Below are 16,510 nucleotides of genomic sequence, written 5' to 3' on the forward strand. Positions count from 1 at the left end.
TTCATGCTCTCCTGCCCCAGTATGTCCATGAATCAGGGTGGACAAATGTTTGTGGAATTTAATTTGTGACATATAAAATCACCATTCTGTAACTGGGAACACAGAGGTTGAAAGTGCTGCAGCTGGGTAAAGAATTTTGCAAGATGGTTGTTGAACCTTGGCATTTCTAATCTTCATCTGTAAGTCTTAAAATCACCATTATTTTGAGATGCAATATTGCTAATGTGTATTTACTATTTCTGGCTCCAACAGGTTAAGAGTTTTTATTATTTTATTTTAAGAGATATTATTAAAAGCATTATGGGAAAGAAATTCCTCTTTTTTTTTGACACCTAACATTTCCTTAATAAAGCAGGTCTCTTAAACTAAGTGCTCACTCTTCCCAGGCAGTCAGTAGAGGAAAGTGCCTCACAGATGTCCTGATTAAGATCTCTGCCCCACTGATTCTACAACATTATTTCCTGCTACAGGTTATTCAAGTTGACCTCCCCTAATAGCTCACCACTTTGCATTAACAGACTTGATGCACTCAGGTAACCAATCCAAATAGTCCCCTGCTAATGAAAAAGCACTTAGGAGTTAGCAGAATTAATATCTGGCACTGACATAGAGGGGTGGTGTCTGAAATCAACACCCTCAACCTGGTACGTCAAAAGGATTATTCTGAAAGGTAATTTACAGTGGATGCTAAACCACTGATATGAGGAGTACAGTAACCTGAAGTACTATATAACACCCAGAAACAATGACAGCAGATGGCCTAGAAACATCTTTTCTTGTTTCCGAGAGACACAGCCAGAACGGAAAGATCTTGGACAGCAAGATCCATATTTTACTGATAATTACTTTTCTGACTAGGGAGGACAAAAGGTGCACAGAGTGGTTTGGAAGAGGCAAGTCACAGACCTTCTGTGTGAGAGAGGCTGGCATAGATTAGCTGATAAGCAAAGAAACCTACTGTTGGTTTTGGGACTGAGGCCCAAAAACACTGCTTCACGGATATGTGAATTACTTGAAGGGCATGGCTGGATGTCACGGAACAGAACACACTCTTGGAAGCGGCAGTGGAACACGATGACAGAAACATCCTAAGTTCAACTGGAAAAGGTTCTGGAGTTCAAGGCTCTAGCAGCCTTGACATTCACAGTCTATCCACTTCCACACTGGGAAATTCAAGCGTGTTCAGAGCACTCTGTGTCACCAGACCATGATGACCTGTGCAAGCAAACTGACAGGTTATTCCCTGGCCAGATTTTGGTTTGTTTTAAATAGCACTCTTGCTCGGGGCTCTGACGTTCTCTCTGAATAACTCCCGGGCATGGCCTGGTGGTTACAGTGTCCAGAGATGATTCCCAGTGTGCAGTTTGTTTGGCAGCCAGGGCAGTTTGCTAGCACGGACACCAGCCATTCCGTGCCAGCTGGCCTCAGTGCCTAGGAATATTCCCAGGCACCGTCAGTTTACTAATGTGGATGCAGCTGTAATGGATTTCTGCACTACACAGGGAATGTAACCATCTGCAACAATTTAAATGTGTCATGAAATTAAACTTAAATAATGAAAGATAACTAGTGGAAGATATCAGTTTTTGGGTTTATGGCTGGGAATGGCCAAATCTTGAGATTTAACCAAACACCTCTTTTTTTGGTATTTTTTCACCTGTCCAAAACACTCTATGCAATTATTTGCTTTGAAATGTTGACTTCCTTCATAAAGTGTAGTCAATCATCTTACATGGCTGTATGCACACACTCCACTCTATTATTATAATGCTTCTGTTCGTGACATCTAAGCATTCTTCTTGTAGGCATCTGGTGACAGTCACGCCTTTGATAGCCTTTACTGGTATTTCTAGTCTCCCCCATCCTCAGCTTTAAGGGTTACATGTGTGGTGGAGAGGGAAGAGCAACTGCAGAATATATTTTTCTAGCTATTTGATCAGAGAAATTCCTCTGTTATACTTTGAAATAGCTGTTTGCAAAGCCCAGAGAATATTTATTACCATGCTAGCCTTCACACACTAGAAAAACAGCAGCTGAGTAGATGTAACATTAAATATCAAAATCCCTTTCTCTCAATGGGATAGTCACTAAATCTGGAAACCAATGCTCTAGTTTTGGGTAATTCATTCTACATTTCTTTTAAACAGCTTGCTTCAGATTAGGTTCTGAACCTGTATTATTATTTTAGTTGAGGATTACATCAGGTTGCTGTCTAAACTGCTGCTGCTGCTAGTTGTGAGAAAAATCTACTGCCGGTGTAACAAGGCTTTGGGAAAATACTTTGTCATCAATTGAGATTCAGTTAGTCATTTTATAAACAAAACAAATATGTTATAATTTCCTCTAATAGCTAGGTTTTGAAATGTATTTTTTAAGATGCGTACAATCAAGCAGATGGGAAACCCAAAGAAAAGTATTGACTGGGCAGCACAATATGGCTGTTATAGAATCTAACAATTTGATGCTCACACATCAGACTAACTGCAATCTTCTTTTTTGAATCATTACTTTGTAAACGGGAAACAGAACTGCAACATTCTGCGGATCTCAGGGAATTTCTCTCCCTTGCTTAACTGGTGCTATAACACAAAGTTTACCTGTAGATAGAAGTTATTATACCAGACATCTCCAAGACTTCTTTGTGCAGTGGCATAACACTCACTCAGCTCTCTTCCTCCAGTTTCCCTTTCTTCTGTGCATTTTATGCCATTTCAGTCTCTAAGCCTTGCCAGGCACTGGCGGCTGTGTTACCCTACCTTGTTTCTTACAAACAGGCTAAAATCTGACCAAGATGCACAAGGATCTAAATTATTTGCATTGTCATTGCACTGCTATTAGTCTGACTAAAGCACATGATTGTACCTGGTAACCACATGTGTACTTATGTACATTATGGTCACTAGCAAAGCTCATTATGAAAGACCTATTACACTGAATGAATGGCTAGTGAGAGGGTATTCCTCTGGCTCAGATATCTGACTAATGGTTCTGATTATCATCCTCCAGGTTTACATGAAGCCACAGGTTTACCTGTAAGATATCATGATCCAGGGATCCATCTACCAATGCTTAGCACCCTGAGGCAAAGTTAAACACACACTGAAACACATACTCTAGTTTATGAAATGCTCCACCATTTAAATTATGCACACTAGGACTGTGCACCATGTATCCTAGCAAAGCAGTCCACTATGGCAAGCACTGACTTGCTTAAAATTGATAAATGAAGATGCTTGGTACTACAGATGCCAAAAGTAGTAGCAGACCTGGACATTCCAGAAACAGAGCATACTCAGCAGGATTCTGGTTTCCAAAATCCAAGTCTGAAATTATTTTTTTGAAATTTTTATCTTCACTCTCTTGGAGCTCTCTGCTGTTCATCCAACATGGAATTTATTTTATTTTTCTTTCCTATTTATACTGTAATTCCTTGTTTTCATGTACTTAGTGAACAAAGGTAAGAAGACTATTCTGATAATCTTGCAAAAAAGCCAGAAATAGAGTAAGGACTCTCCTCTTCCTTGTGAGGAAAGTATTCTAATACTGCTAAGTAACTCTGAGTTACCTCCTCAGACTCTGATCAGCTTTACTCCATGTTCCCACTTAGACTTCTTAAATTTAATCTTCATGTTACGGTTTAACTTTACGCATGAACACAGATTCCACCAGTGCCTGCACACAGCTCTTGGGGTATGTTTGCAATTGTGATTTTATTTGGATCAAAAGTGCTTTTGTAAGTCAGTCTCCTGATTGTTCCACTTATGAAGCTGTGGTGGACACTGCAGAGCAGTCCTGTAGAGGGTAAAATGGACTCCCCTCCAATGACACCGAACCACAACATTCTTTTAAACCACTACTTACTGTTCAGCTCACTAAACAAACTTAGCACCCCCATCTCCATACTTTTGAAAAAATCCAGTGGATGCCAACAACTTTCTGAGACCCCAGTGTGAATCAATAACTAAGAGCAGTAGATTACAGAAATTCTCAAATATTCTGAGAATTATCCAAAATTATTAAAAAAATATTTCTAAAAATATGTGTTTGGGGCCACAGACTTTACATCTTAAATGTATAAATTCCTATATATTTGGTGCCACCTCATAATTACTTAGCTGTTATACAGGTATGATACTGCTGAAAAAAACCACTACTGCAGGCTGATAAAACAGCCCAGAGAATACTCATTCACATCCCAAACACACTTGCAAGTTCTTGCATCTCTAAATATTCTCTAATTGCAGCAGCTGGTTTCAGTCACTGTCTTACCCAGACGCTAGCAGGTCACTGACAGGGTTCCAGGCACAGATGAACACTTCTGATTCATGGCCCCGAAGGACTGTTGCTTTGTTAGGAGGAATTTCAACATCCCCGTCAATTTCCATTGGCTTTGAATGATTATCTGTAGAGATATATCAGAACAGTTCACAAGATGCAGTTAGGTCTGTTTTAAAAACGTGTTAGCTATCCAAGGCCTAAAGCTTGCAGCAGCATATACACCACAATTAATTCTCTGTGCTGTGTCATTGACAGTATCACTCTGTTTGCTTCTCTCTGGCCATTCAAATTTATGACATTTCCTCAAAACGTAGAGCTTTCCAAAACATTTTGTTTAAGTCTACATACCTTTTCATCTCCCAAATACTCAGCATTTAGTTCAGCATAGTTTTTCTTTTGAAGCTGGCCTCATTAAAAATGACTTATACATTTATTAAAATAATTTTTTAAAATAACATAAAGCATTTTTATTTTCTTACTCAGTCTCCTGTAAGTAACACCTGTGCTACTCAAAGACAAAAAATATACTGAGTAGGGGCTTCATTCCTGGAGCACATCAGGGAAATGGTGAGTGATCGTAAGGATCTCATAATACATACAAAGGTACCAAATGAGTCATAGCTATACTTAACCTGCATGCTGTAACTCTCTTGTTCTTTAGACTGCAGTCTAAGTAACTTTGTTTTTATAAAGTTCTTTTATTGCCTTAAGCAAAAAAAAAAGTGAATTTAAAATGATGGATTTCCTCTTAGTAACAACAATTCATTTCAACTTGCATCATGAACCACGTTTTTACTCCAGATTTCCTCTGCTTCTGTATCAATATTCCTCATTAAGCTCTAGCTACACTTCCTGGCAGCATTACAAGACTATTATCCTCTACAAACAAGACACCATCCAAGGACAGGTGACACACTGAAACAGCAGACAGCAGATGCTATGCAGACAAGTGTGGCCCATTTTGCAGAAAGCACATCCAAGAGTGGGTAGCTGGCAGCCTCCTGTTACCTAACCAATGCCTTGGCCAGCTGATCTGATCTGACTGATCAAAATGCAAGTTCTCTTTCTGGGTTAAGTCTCTCAGTTAGTCATTCTTTAATCACATATGGAGATCCATAGGTTTGCAAGCAGAATAATTATGCTCCCTTACTGCTGCATGTTTATGGCATTTAAAATCAGCCATCTGTCCTGATTCTCTAGCTCTGCTAAGCTATTGCCCATCAACTGGTGAAACAGACTGTGACACTGCACAAGTGCCATAGGGAGGAAGATCTCCAGATTTCTACCCTTACCTGGGCTTTCACATACCTGGTTTGGCTCTGTCTAACTTATGCCGAGTCACACAAACAGCATTTCTCACTGCTTATCTGGTTAGCACCCTAAAACTGTGCCACATCTACACCACAGATGGAATGGAATCTACATGAGTTACACAGAATCAAGTATTAAAATCAGGAAACTACTAACAGTAGTTTCACAGCATATTACTAATTAAAAATATCTATATTTTTGACTACACTAATTACTTACCGACTTGCTGCATAAGCATTGGAAATGCCTATTTGTAAAATCTGTACCTATGCTAAGTCCCTATGTTAAGCATTGCCCTTAGATAATTCCCTATGTGTATGACTACTAAACTGAATACTGTTGAGATATACCCATAATCAAGATTTAGTCTGACACCAGCAGCTGGGATCTTTGATATTCAGAGCAGTCAGCCTCTGAAGAGTGAAGCACTATTAAAACCCACCAGAAGATACAAGCCTAGAACTCATAATCCTCTATTGCTCAGCACAGCACAAATTCACTGTGCTTAAAGCATATTTTCATGAGAAAAACAGCAGCATGACAATGGCTATACATTCATCTGCGTCCTGCTCACAGCGTGAGCTGGAAGCTGGGGTTAAATCAAGAAGATATTTCAAGCACTTTAATTTGAAAAATTTAAATGAGATGCTATGCTTACGACATAGGATCCTACTGTTACCTGCCTGGCTCTAAAGGCAGGGCTGCTTTTCACTCTCAATTAAAACCAAGTGACAGCTGGGAAGCAGCATTACTCCAAGGTCCCAGAGTCAAGAGGTGCTACCAGAGCAAAGCCATCTGATACTCAGGAATATTTTTTGTTTGTATGTGGCCAGATGGAAAAACCTAGACACACACTCTGAATGTTATTAACTGCTGTGAAAAAAAACCCCACAAATAATCATGCTGTGAGAAAGAAACCTTGATTAGCTGATACCTGCATAAGTACATGCAAGACCAACTGGCCTCGGGGAGAAATGAAATACCTACAGAATTATTTTGCATTGTATCTTCCAGTAATGATTTCTGCAATATAGCTTTGGCGTTTTAGGAGAAAAGAGAGGGAAGGATGACAAGTCTCTCCTAAATAATTTGCAAATGCTCACATTTTATGTGCTTCCTTCCTATTTGCATCAGGAGTCAGGAACACTCATATTTAGAGTGTTACTGTTCAGCACAAAACTTATAATGCCCCACTGAACACACAGGACAGCTCATGCCTCTGTGATAGTGCCTCAGGCTCCTATCAGATTCAGACAGACACTTGCAATATATGACTGATACGATTAGGATAACAAAAAACTGCAGAAACCCCTGAGCACAAACCGGCACCCTCTTAAGAGTGATGAGTTCCTTATGTAGCACCAGCTCTTGGGAGCCCTGGTTTCACCTGAATATTTGGCTTTCCTATGGATGCAGCTACAGTGTGTGCACAGGGAATGAGAATAAATAGATAAGTGAGATGCAGTAACCATGAAGAACAGGCTTCTTTTGTTTCAAAGTATCTTCCAAGCATAAAGCCTTCGGTTAAGATCTTATTTGCACAATGCAAATGCACCAGAGCCTCAGGTGAAAAATGGAACTCTGCAGGTCAGATAGCGAAAGACTCTGTCCAAATGTTAACACAAAACATTTTCTAAAGGCCAGGAGATCTTTGGTTATAGTCAACATTATATTATAATGCTTTTCCTCATATGTATTAAAAATCCCAAATGACTGGAAATTAGAAGTCATATGACCCCGAAGTATTAAGACTGAGAGTTTTTTACTTTAGTGTAAAAATAAAAATTCTAACACACTGGTAAGTAATATTAATTGTTTACTCCAAAGAAAAAAAATAGATATTTTTGACATCTTATGAGGGCTAACCCTGCCTTTTCTCAGGAAATATATATATATATATATATATATATATATTTTTTTTTTTTTTAACTTAAATCTTTAAGAGGCTTTTCACAGAAGTTGTTCTTTATGGCTATAGTTTTAATAAAGGAACAGGGCTTAGTTCTCCTTCTAGAGCTTTATTTTTCTTAAATCTAAGCCAATCCTTGCAAATATAATGAAACAAATTACACTAAAAATATTTGAGTTGGAAAACAATCCAAAGTTTGGCTCTATTTCTACATGCTGACTTTTATTTTTTCCTGTAACATTTAAAGAGACTTAAAACTGAGAACATTACTTGGGGAGCAACAAGACAAGGCAGAAACTTTTTTTATTTAGTATTTGAATCTGCACCTCAAACTATTGTTATTGTTTCCTGTCTCCTCTCTTTATTAAATCTATTGTATTATATTGGTAATGTCACATACAACACCGTATCGTATTATAGTAAATATTTTAAAACTGTTTTGGAAAGACTTAAGAGTGTCAGGGAGAACTCCATGCCAGAATAAATGCAAACTAGGTAATTTCTCAAAGACATCTCTTCCTCCCGCTCCACCCATCCTGCCTTTTTTGAAAGGCTGATATTTGGGTGACTTCCAGGTTATGACTAAGGACTAGCACATTATTTAAACCTGTGCCAATATATGCCCCATCTCTTTTCTCCCAAGGAAAGTCCTTCTCAACATTCCAAGGAAAGGTCTGCAACTGTTTGTAAAAATTCTTCTATTAAAAATAGTTGTGAGAATAATTACTTTTTTCATTAGAAAATGTCAGATTTGAGACATCAAGGCTTACAGTATGGCTATAAACATGAATTGATCTTTAAGACTTTCCTTTCGTTATTGCAATAGTACACATACTTCTTTGGATCAGAAGGAAATACATCTGAGTGGTTCTCTTTTACTGATGAACCAATGATCAATTTTCTACCTTAAGAGTATGGTTTTGTCTGGCCCTGAGACAGCAAGACATTCCCCTAAAATTTTCATATGTCAGCTGAAGACGTGTCAACAAAAAAAAAGTCAGTGTTTGATACATTTCACAGTACTTTAATTTCTATTTGCACCCCTTTACATATGAAATAAGTTTCAAAGCAGAGGGTTAGTTGAAAGTAAAACATATGCAATCCACAGTCTAAGAACAGATTCATATTTTTAAAATGTTCAGATCTTTTTTACATTTGCTTTCTCAAATAAAAATATTATTTAAGTAACTGCAGTTTTACTGGGGGAAATGAACCCATCTAACTGGAATTCTCTGAAAGAAAATCTGTTTTGAAAGTGTTTTTTTCACTGGCCCACAGAGGAATCTATTCAGATGAAAGAGAAGGTGGAGACTGATAAAGGTATCTGCACTGCTGAACTAATAAAATCTGTTACACGACTACAGTCCTGACCTTGTCTAAGCCAAAGAGCTGTTAGGGCTTCCTACAAAACCTACCATGCATGTGCCTCTAGAATTTTCTTGGAAGACAACTGGGGAGTAAGAGCTGGCTTCAGAACTCAGCCAGCAATGGGCCCTGCACACAGAAACCAGAACCAGTAATCCCATGTACCCCAGTGTTTGCACAATCATCAGGATCTAGTTACACAGGGAGGTAGGTCCCACTCCATGTTGGGTATGTCTGACTTTGGATGATTAATTTATAAATGCAGTCTCCCTTAGTCACCCATGAACAAAGGTGAATTCAGCGCTCTTGAGAACTGACTGTTCCCAAAGACTAAGGAAACCTCAGGAAGGTAGGACCTTCAGCTGGATATTTGCTGTATGAATATGCATGAATATGACTGTATGAATAAGCACATGCTATTAAATAAAAGGCCGAGGAATAATTTTCCTCTGTGCCTTCAAGACAGGTTGGCTGCATCCAAGCTGTTTGCTGGGAATGGTCCTCGGGCACACGTGCTTGGCAGCGATGTTCAGGAAGGGACAGTTGGTATAGCCCAAACTGGGCTAATGAACATGACAGTAAGTTTATGGCTGCTCCTGTGCTTGGTCACACCATACAAGAATGGTGCCAAACTGGGCCAAGGGCCATGCCAGGGCTATGGATGATCACAGGACTGCTACTGCACAAGGCTATGCACTGGTCACACAACAGTCACACAGATAGGGCTTGTAGGTCTGTTGGAGGTTTGGATTACTCCTTTCCTTTTCTTTCTCTCAGGGAAATTTCTCCCATATATTGCTAAGAGACAATAACAACAGGTACTTAAGAGAGACAAATGGAAGGGTGTGGCTGGCTACTCTCTTAGCTGAGGGGCTTCTCTAGGAGGGGCAGAGATGCTGGAAGATTTGGGCTGGGAGAAGGGGCTGAGAGCAGCTCCTAGCGCTCTCTCACGTGTCTGCATCAGAGGGGAAAGAGGAGGCAGTCACGGTGGGGAGAATTCACCACCACTGTTAGTCTCCATCTCCTGCTGTCTTCTCCTACCATAGCTGCTTCCAAGGTTGCTGTTACAGCTCATTTTGCTCTCTAGAGAAGCACAAGGACCTCCTGCTCCTGTGGGTTTGCAAAGCAAGCCCCTTTTTCCATCCCTTCCACAGGCTGAGCTGCCAATTACCGTGAAGAGAGGCGGCTGAGCCCGCGCCACAGCGCCCCCTGCAGTCACGGAGGAATCATCGGCCCCACCCTGCCCGGAGCCTGCAGCGCCCCTGCCGGCTGTGCCTGGAACTCCACTGAAAGGGAGGGTGCCACAGCTGGGAGAGGCTGCTTGAGGCTGTTCCTGGGTTTGTGGTTCTGTCTGTTGTTGCTGCCACTGCTGTTTGTTTTGCCTTGTTACACATATACATACTAGCAAAGAACTATTGTTTCTTTTCCCGTATCTTTGCCTGAAAGCTGCTTAATTTAGAAGTTATAATAATTTGGAGGGAAGGGAGCTATATTCTCCATTCCAAGGGAGGTCCCTGTCTCCCTTGGCAGACATATGTCTTTCAAATCAAGACTAAGTCCCAGCCTCTCAACCCAACTCTCTCCTAGCCTGGCCAAAATGACAAGCCTTGGCTACAGCCCAGTTTTTATCCAATATCTAAAAGCATCTAGAAAGCTATAATAAAGTCTGGGTAGCCTGCTCCAAAGAGAGAGCATACAGCTCCACTTCTTGATGCTGTCTTCAACTTGCAATTCTGAACATATCTGAAGTTTTCAGATTGTCAGAGACAGGTAAAACACAGCACTGTGATGTGAAACATCATTTTTACTCAGCAGCCTTTTTAGAAATGCCCCACCCTCCTGGAATGATTGCCCTTAGTTCTAGCACCTAGCAGAAAGCACACCTTGCCCCTCACCTTGCAACTACGTACAAGAATATTACTGAAACACAAACTGCCCAGCAGTGGCAGGCAGCTGGCTGTTGACTTACTTATTGCATGTGCCCCATTCTCCTCTCCATTCACAGTGGCTTCTCCGTTCTTTGGTGTGTTCTGCTGCGAAACAGCAGTCGTCGTGGCTCCCGCTGTGGCCGCCGTGGCTGCCGCTGCTGCCGCAGCGCTGGCTTGTTGCTGCGCTAGCTTCTCTCTGAATGCTTGCTGTCGGGTCTGAACAACATCAGGCATCACCGCGTCTATCAGAGACAGGGACTCTATTGGCCTGCCATCAAATACTGTACCATCCTGCAGGGAAAACAAGCAGAAGGGAAACCTCAAGTTTAGGATCTTCACCACTCAGGTCGGCAAAGAATCACAAAAGAAGATGTGAAGATACTACACTTTGACTTAACGAATAGTGCCACAGGACTATGGACTGCCTCTCCCTCAGATCCGAGATGGCGGCACTCATGGTCCACTCAGAAATCTGATCAGTGAAAAAGGAATTTTATAGAAAGTTCTACCATATAAATGCTTTATAGATGTAAAAAAAATTAAGCTGAGTTAAAAAGTATGTCTGACCAATGACAGAAAGCTTCTCTTTGTTTTCTGTTTGAAAAAGCAGAGTCATGGCTAAAGCCATGACAAAGGCAAACAGACTTTGGTTAAACTGTTTGCCTTCCTACACTTGCAGGAGCATGGGAATGGAATGAAAGCAGATTATGCATAATGAACCTCAACCAAAACATGATGTATGCGCAAATTCAGTAGTTACTTAGGCAGTGTTCTTCAGCCCAGCAACACCAGTTGTAGCTGATCACACAAGACAGCCTTACCATTATTTTTCTTTTATTCCACTGTATTATTCATAATAGTTATGGCTTTCATTTTGATTTCTGTAAATTAAACTTCAGCTTCAAGAACCCATTGAGTAAACTTTTAAGGGCTGTTGACTTAATACAGACTGTATTGACTTAGCTTTTCTTCACTTTCATTTTCCTATTATCTTAAATATAGGGGAAATATTTTAGTAGTCTTTGTAAAGTGCCATTTTGCCAATTTTCTACAAACTCCCTTTAATTCTTTGAAATAATAATGATGCAGCGGTGAAAGATTTTTCTTGAGAAAGAGCAAGTAAGAATAGGATATGGATAGATAATGTAGCTGGTGAGCAATATCATCTTCCATATGTGAGAACAATTAATAAAGAAAGAGTTGCTTGCCCGATTGGTATGTTTCTGCTGAACTAATTGTTGAATTACCCCTTATAATTATAATATAAAGATAATACATATTTTTTTTTTCTCACGGGGAAGAAAAAGTAGGAGACAGTCATTAGAGAAGAAACCGTAATCTCTTTTTCTCCTCAACATTTTTTATGTATTGACTCAAATTCTTGCTAGACAATAAACAAAATGTTTGCGAACAGATCCTGACATCTTACATTTTCATCTGTAAATATGCTCACTGGACTATTTACATGACTGCCCTTTAATAGATCACAAACAATAATTTTACACACACTAGTTTATGGACTCACTGATTACTTGTTGTTACTTGTCACTCTTAAGTAACACACATAGAAAAGTAACACACAGTGAAGCATCCATGGTAGCCCTTACTGGGATTCAGGTGTAACCAGAATGGCCTTTGTTTTGCTGTAACATACTTAACAGTATATATTTGAATGGAATCATAGAACGGCTTGGGTTGGAAAGCACCTTAAAGGTCACAGAGTTCCAACATCACCGCCATGGGCAAGGACACCTTCCATTAGACCAGGCCCTGTTCAGCCTGACTCAAACCATGGTGAGAGCATCATAAATCTTAATGGTGACAACAGGCATATTTTCAGATTATTCTCTGCTTTTAGGGAAAGCCTTGAAGCTCAGTAAGCGCAGGCCCCTACCAACCCAACCTGATCTAATATGGGTGCTTCAGAGCTGGAACTTTCTAACTGTGTAGCTCCAATTTCAGGCATGGGGAAAAATGTTAAGTAGCAGCAAATTGAGACAGCTTCCTAACACTGGTTTGCTCAAACACTGTTTGCATCAAAGTGCAGCTTGGCATGAATGTCAAATGTCATTGCCCCAATAACAAAATAACACATATACAAATCTTATACATGGTATTGAGTCATAAAAAGAAAAAAACACACAGAATGTTTGGATAAAACCAGAAGTTTCCAAACTACGCACTGCAAACAACACAGCCTTTTCTCTATTTTATATTCCTTTGTTCTCACCCATGCTGTTCACATGCTACATTCAGGTACAGAGGAAAAAGCAGTAGTTTCTTTGTATTAATATCCATTACAGATGTTTGTCAATCGGAAATATCTATCGTAAAAATCTTGTAATGCAGCACTTGCTTATCTGTCACGCTTCCATTCCCTCTCAAAGCACCACATCTTTAAGGTTGGTAGGGCAAATACACTGGCTTTTCCCACATCCCTTCTTTGTTTCCACTGGCAGTTCAAAGAGAACAGACAGTTTGTGGCTGTCCATACAATCTCTACAGAAAACCTGCACCCCAGCCACATTCAGAATTTACACTCACTTGTTTCACCACGTACATGATGCCTCATCTCATATGATCTAGAACAAAGTCACTGAAATCACTCTCCAGTGACCTCTGTGGATTTTTGCAGGCTTCTCATGGCTTGGTATCCGTGTTGCCTGCTAGGACGTGTCAGGGAGGGACATTTTAACCTATGCTGCAGGGCTTTCCTGCCAAATTCTGCTATGACCTTGAAAACGCCAGACTGTAAGCACAGGTGCCTTTTCTTGTTTGCTGCAAGAACCTGTAAACCCTGGATTTGTTGGCTGGGGTAGCAGAAACACCAAAAACGTCCATCTAAGCAGCGCACGGAACGCCTCCCTGCCACAGCTAAGAAAACCGAAACATATCTCCATCTCAGAGCTTTCTGGTCCTCTGCTGGGATGGGGCAAAGTATGAGGAATAAGATTAAACCAGATGAGGAGGAGAGCTGGGGAGTGGCTTGTGTTGGGGCTGCTGGGGTGTGCTGCTCGGCACGTCTCAGCGTGCGGCGGTGGCAGCAGTGGTACTTACTTCGTTGATGCTGATCTCGGCCTCCACATACTGGAGCCCCTTCTGGAGGATGGAGATGAGTGCGGCAGGTGGCACTAGTGTTCCGTTGATGTTGGACTGGCTGATGTGGCTCTCGATACCAAAGGTAAAGGCCGAGTGGGAGAAACCTGAGAGCAGGAAAAGGAAGCCATGATATGAAATCTCAATGCACCAGTCAGATACAACTTCATGGTCTAAAAATAATTCTGTCCTGAGATCTAAGAGATGCTGCCGTGTAAGCAGAAGGGTGTGGGCTGGCAGCTCAGAGCTGAGGGGCTCAACCCGAGCCACCCTGACTGCCCATCCCCCCCTGCACATACAGAGGAAGCCATATAGAAATGGAAATGCATGCAGAGAAAAATAACTGTACTAAACGAAACAAAACCCCCCAAAACACATAAACACCAGAAATTGCCACATGAGCAGGTCCAGCTAAAAAAAGTGCCTCAAATCTCCATTTCTCTTGCTGAATTTCAGTGTTGGGTGTTTGCTGAAGCTGCACACTTAAATCCCTACCAGCATGCAAGTTGTATAAAATTAAGGCACAGATGCAGATAAAACAGGGGAGCTGTTCCCTTATACAGAAAGGGAAGAGATTTCAAATCCTCTGTTCATTTATTGTTTAGTACAATATGATGGGCAGAGCACTGCCGTTAAAATGTGAAACTACAAAAAGGCCACCTCTGTAAACCTATTTTCTGTATGTGAACAGCAATAGTGAAAGTAATTAACTGGGATCTGCCACACAGCAGATGACAAGCCAGTGAGGTGGCCTGTACTTCAGCCAGAAGTCTTTCTCTTCCCTGTTTCGTTTTTGTCATTGTCTGAGTAAGTGGCAAGGAAGGTGACAGCACTGAAAATTGAAGAATTTTGGCAGACAAATTTTAAAGAGTGCTGCCTTAAATCCTGGCTGAAGCTGCTCAGAACTGTTGCTGGGTATGGAGGCAAGCACTGCAGAGAGACTGTACAGAGGGGCAGCTGCGGGAGGGGGAAGGGGGAACAGGATGTAGATATAACTGTAGGAACCCATTTATCATCACACTGTCTCCAGAGCATTAATCTAACATTAAAAGCCTTGGGGAAACCACCCATGCACTGTCTCAAACAGGAAGAGCCCTCATGGTCTCCACCAAGTAGACAAGAAAAAACCAACAAACAACAACCCTCCCACCCCCCACCAAAAAAAAAAAAAGAAAAAGAAAGCAGCTTTCAAATGAAAATACTTTCGTTAAATATAGCTGTGCCTCTTCCCCTTGTCAACACTAGTTTCATTTATAGTTTTATCCGTTAAGGGATTTCCCCTATATCACTGCAATGTCCAATCATGTGCAGGCTGGGGATGTGATTTTGGGCTCACTCGATAGTAATGCTTTCTTTCTCCCTTTTCAAGATGCTTTTTCCAGCTAGTTCAATTATTAACATAGATAGCTAGCAAAAACAAGCTGAGAAACAGAGTGCCTCCCACATCTGAAACCAAGGTATGTATTTCTCTGATTCTCCCCCTCCCCCTACACATTTTATTTTACTGCTGCTTTTCTCTTTTTCCTGCTAACAGCTCCCACTCTCTCCACTCCAAACCCTAATTTCCCTTCCCGTCACTCTCCCAGTTTTGGGGGATATTTTGGACACTTTTTAGGAAACGGCAGGTCCACCCATGAACAGAATTCCATAGGTATAAAAAAAAAAATTCACAAGGCATAAAAAAAGGACAGATAAAAAAACCCACTGAAAAGCTGCGGTATCATTTATGTAACCCCTAGTCCAATTTGTTATTCTGTATTGCTCTTTATGTCCTGGTCCATTTTATGAGCTGCTGGACCTCCTGCTGCGAAATAGACTGTAAGATCTGCAGGGCAGTGTTTTTTCCCTGGTTTATTAGTTTTGTAGGACATCTAAGCACATTACTGGGAACCACAATGAGGAAGAAATTAAGCACTGAGCATACATGCACTTGAGAGGTCTAGGGCCTAATCACTGAACACTGAAATCTCTGTGTATCCATAAATACATGGCATAAAACTAACCAATTTATATTAATAAATTAATTTATAATAAATTAATTTATATTTATGTGTATTTGAATTAATCAACAATTGCAATGCAACTTTCTTGAAACAGAATGTACTTAAAAATACATGACAGATAAATCAGTAAATCTATGTAAGAATGAGAAAATCGAACTGTTGTCCAAGAGCACTGAAAGTGACTAAAGCTGAAAAACCCAGCAGCTAGTTTGCAAGTCAACAGCTCAGAAAAAGGGAACATGGACTCCGATTAAACAGGTGGATGACATAAAAATGGCAAACAACAAACACGAGGAAAAGTAAAAAAGTGGAAAACCATGACTGTGGATCTATGGCGGACATAATCTTAAATATGATATTTTACATTGCATTATTGCATTTTGTCTCTTTAGCAGGAGACAGACGATTGTGCACACAGCTCAACCTCTTTGTTCAGTCCTGATCCCCAGAGAGCAACACATCTCATAGCATGTGAGAGAAGAAACTTCTCAGTACGAAACTCAGTTGTGTTTTTGTAATGAAACTGACAAACTATTACCAAAGTACCTGTTAGATGAAGAAACACTAAACTCCTGGTACACTGTCACTGAAGAGCAATCTAACTCACACACCTCCAGCAG

General features: G+C 40.6%; 1 protein-coding gene across 3 annotated transcripts in view; it reads right to left on the reverse strand.

Moving 5' to 3' along the window:
• The window catches only part of TBL1X (transducin beta like 1 X-linked), a 192,724-nt gene that overhangs the window by 22,685 nt on the left and 153,529 nt on the right, over window positions 1–16,510 (reverse strand). For all 3 annotated transcript variants that reach the window (XM_014250990.2, XM_005516617.3, XM_088051657.1), the window contains 3 exons: window positions 13,849–13,994; window positions 10,833–11,082; window positions 4,270–4,402 (listed from right to left, as the gene is read on the reverse strand). In XM_014250990.2, coding sequence (XP_014106465.1) covers window positions 4,270–4,402; window positions 10,833–11,082; window positions 13,849–13,994 — 529 coding nt within the window. The remainder of the gene's footprint in view (window positions 1–4,269; window positions 4,403–10,832; window positions 11,083–13,848; window positions 13,995–16,510) is intronic.

This window comes from Pseudopodoces humilis, chromosome 2, assembly GCF_049639895.1.
Source record: "Pseudopodoces humilis isolate 2021_Gansu_Grassland_sample_001 chromosome 2, ASM4963989v1, whole genome shotgun sequence".
Lineage (NCBI taxonomy): Eukaryota > Metazoa > Chordata > Aves > Passeriformes > Paridae > Pseudopodoces > Pseudopodoces humilis.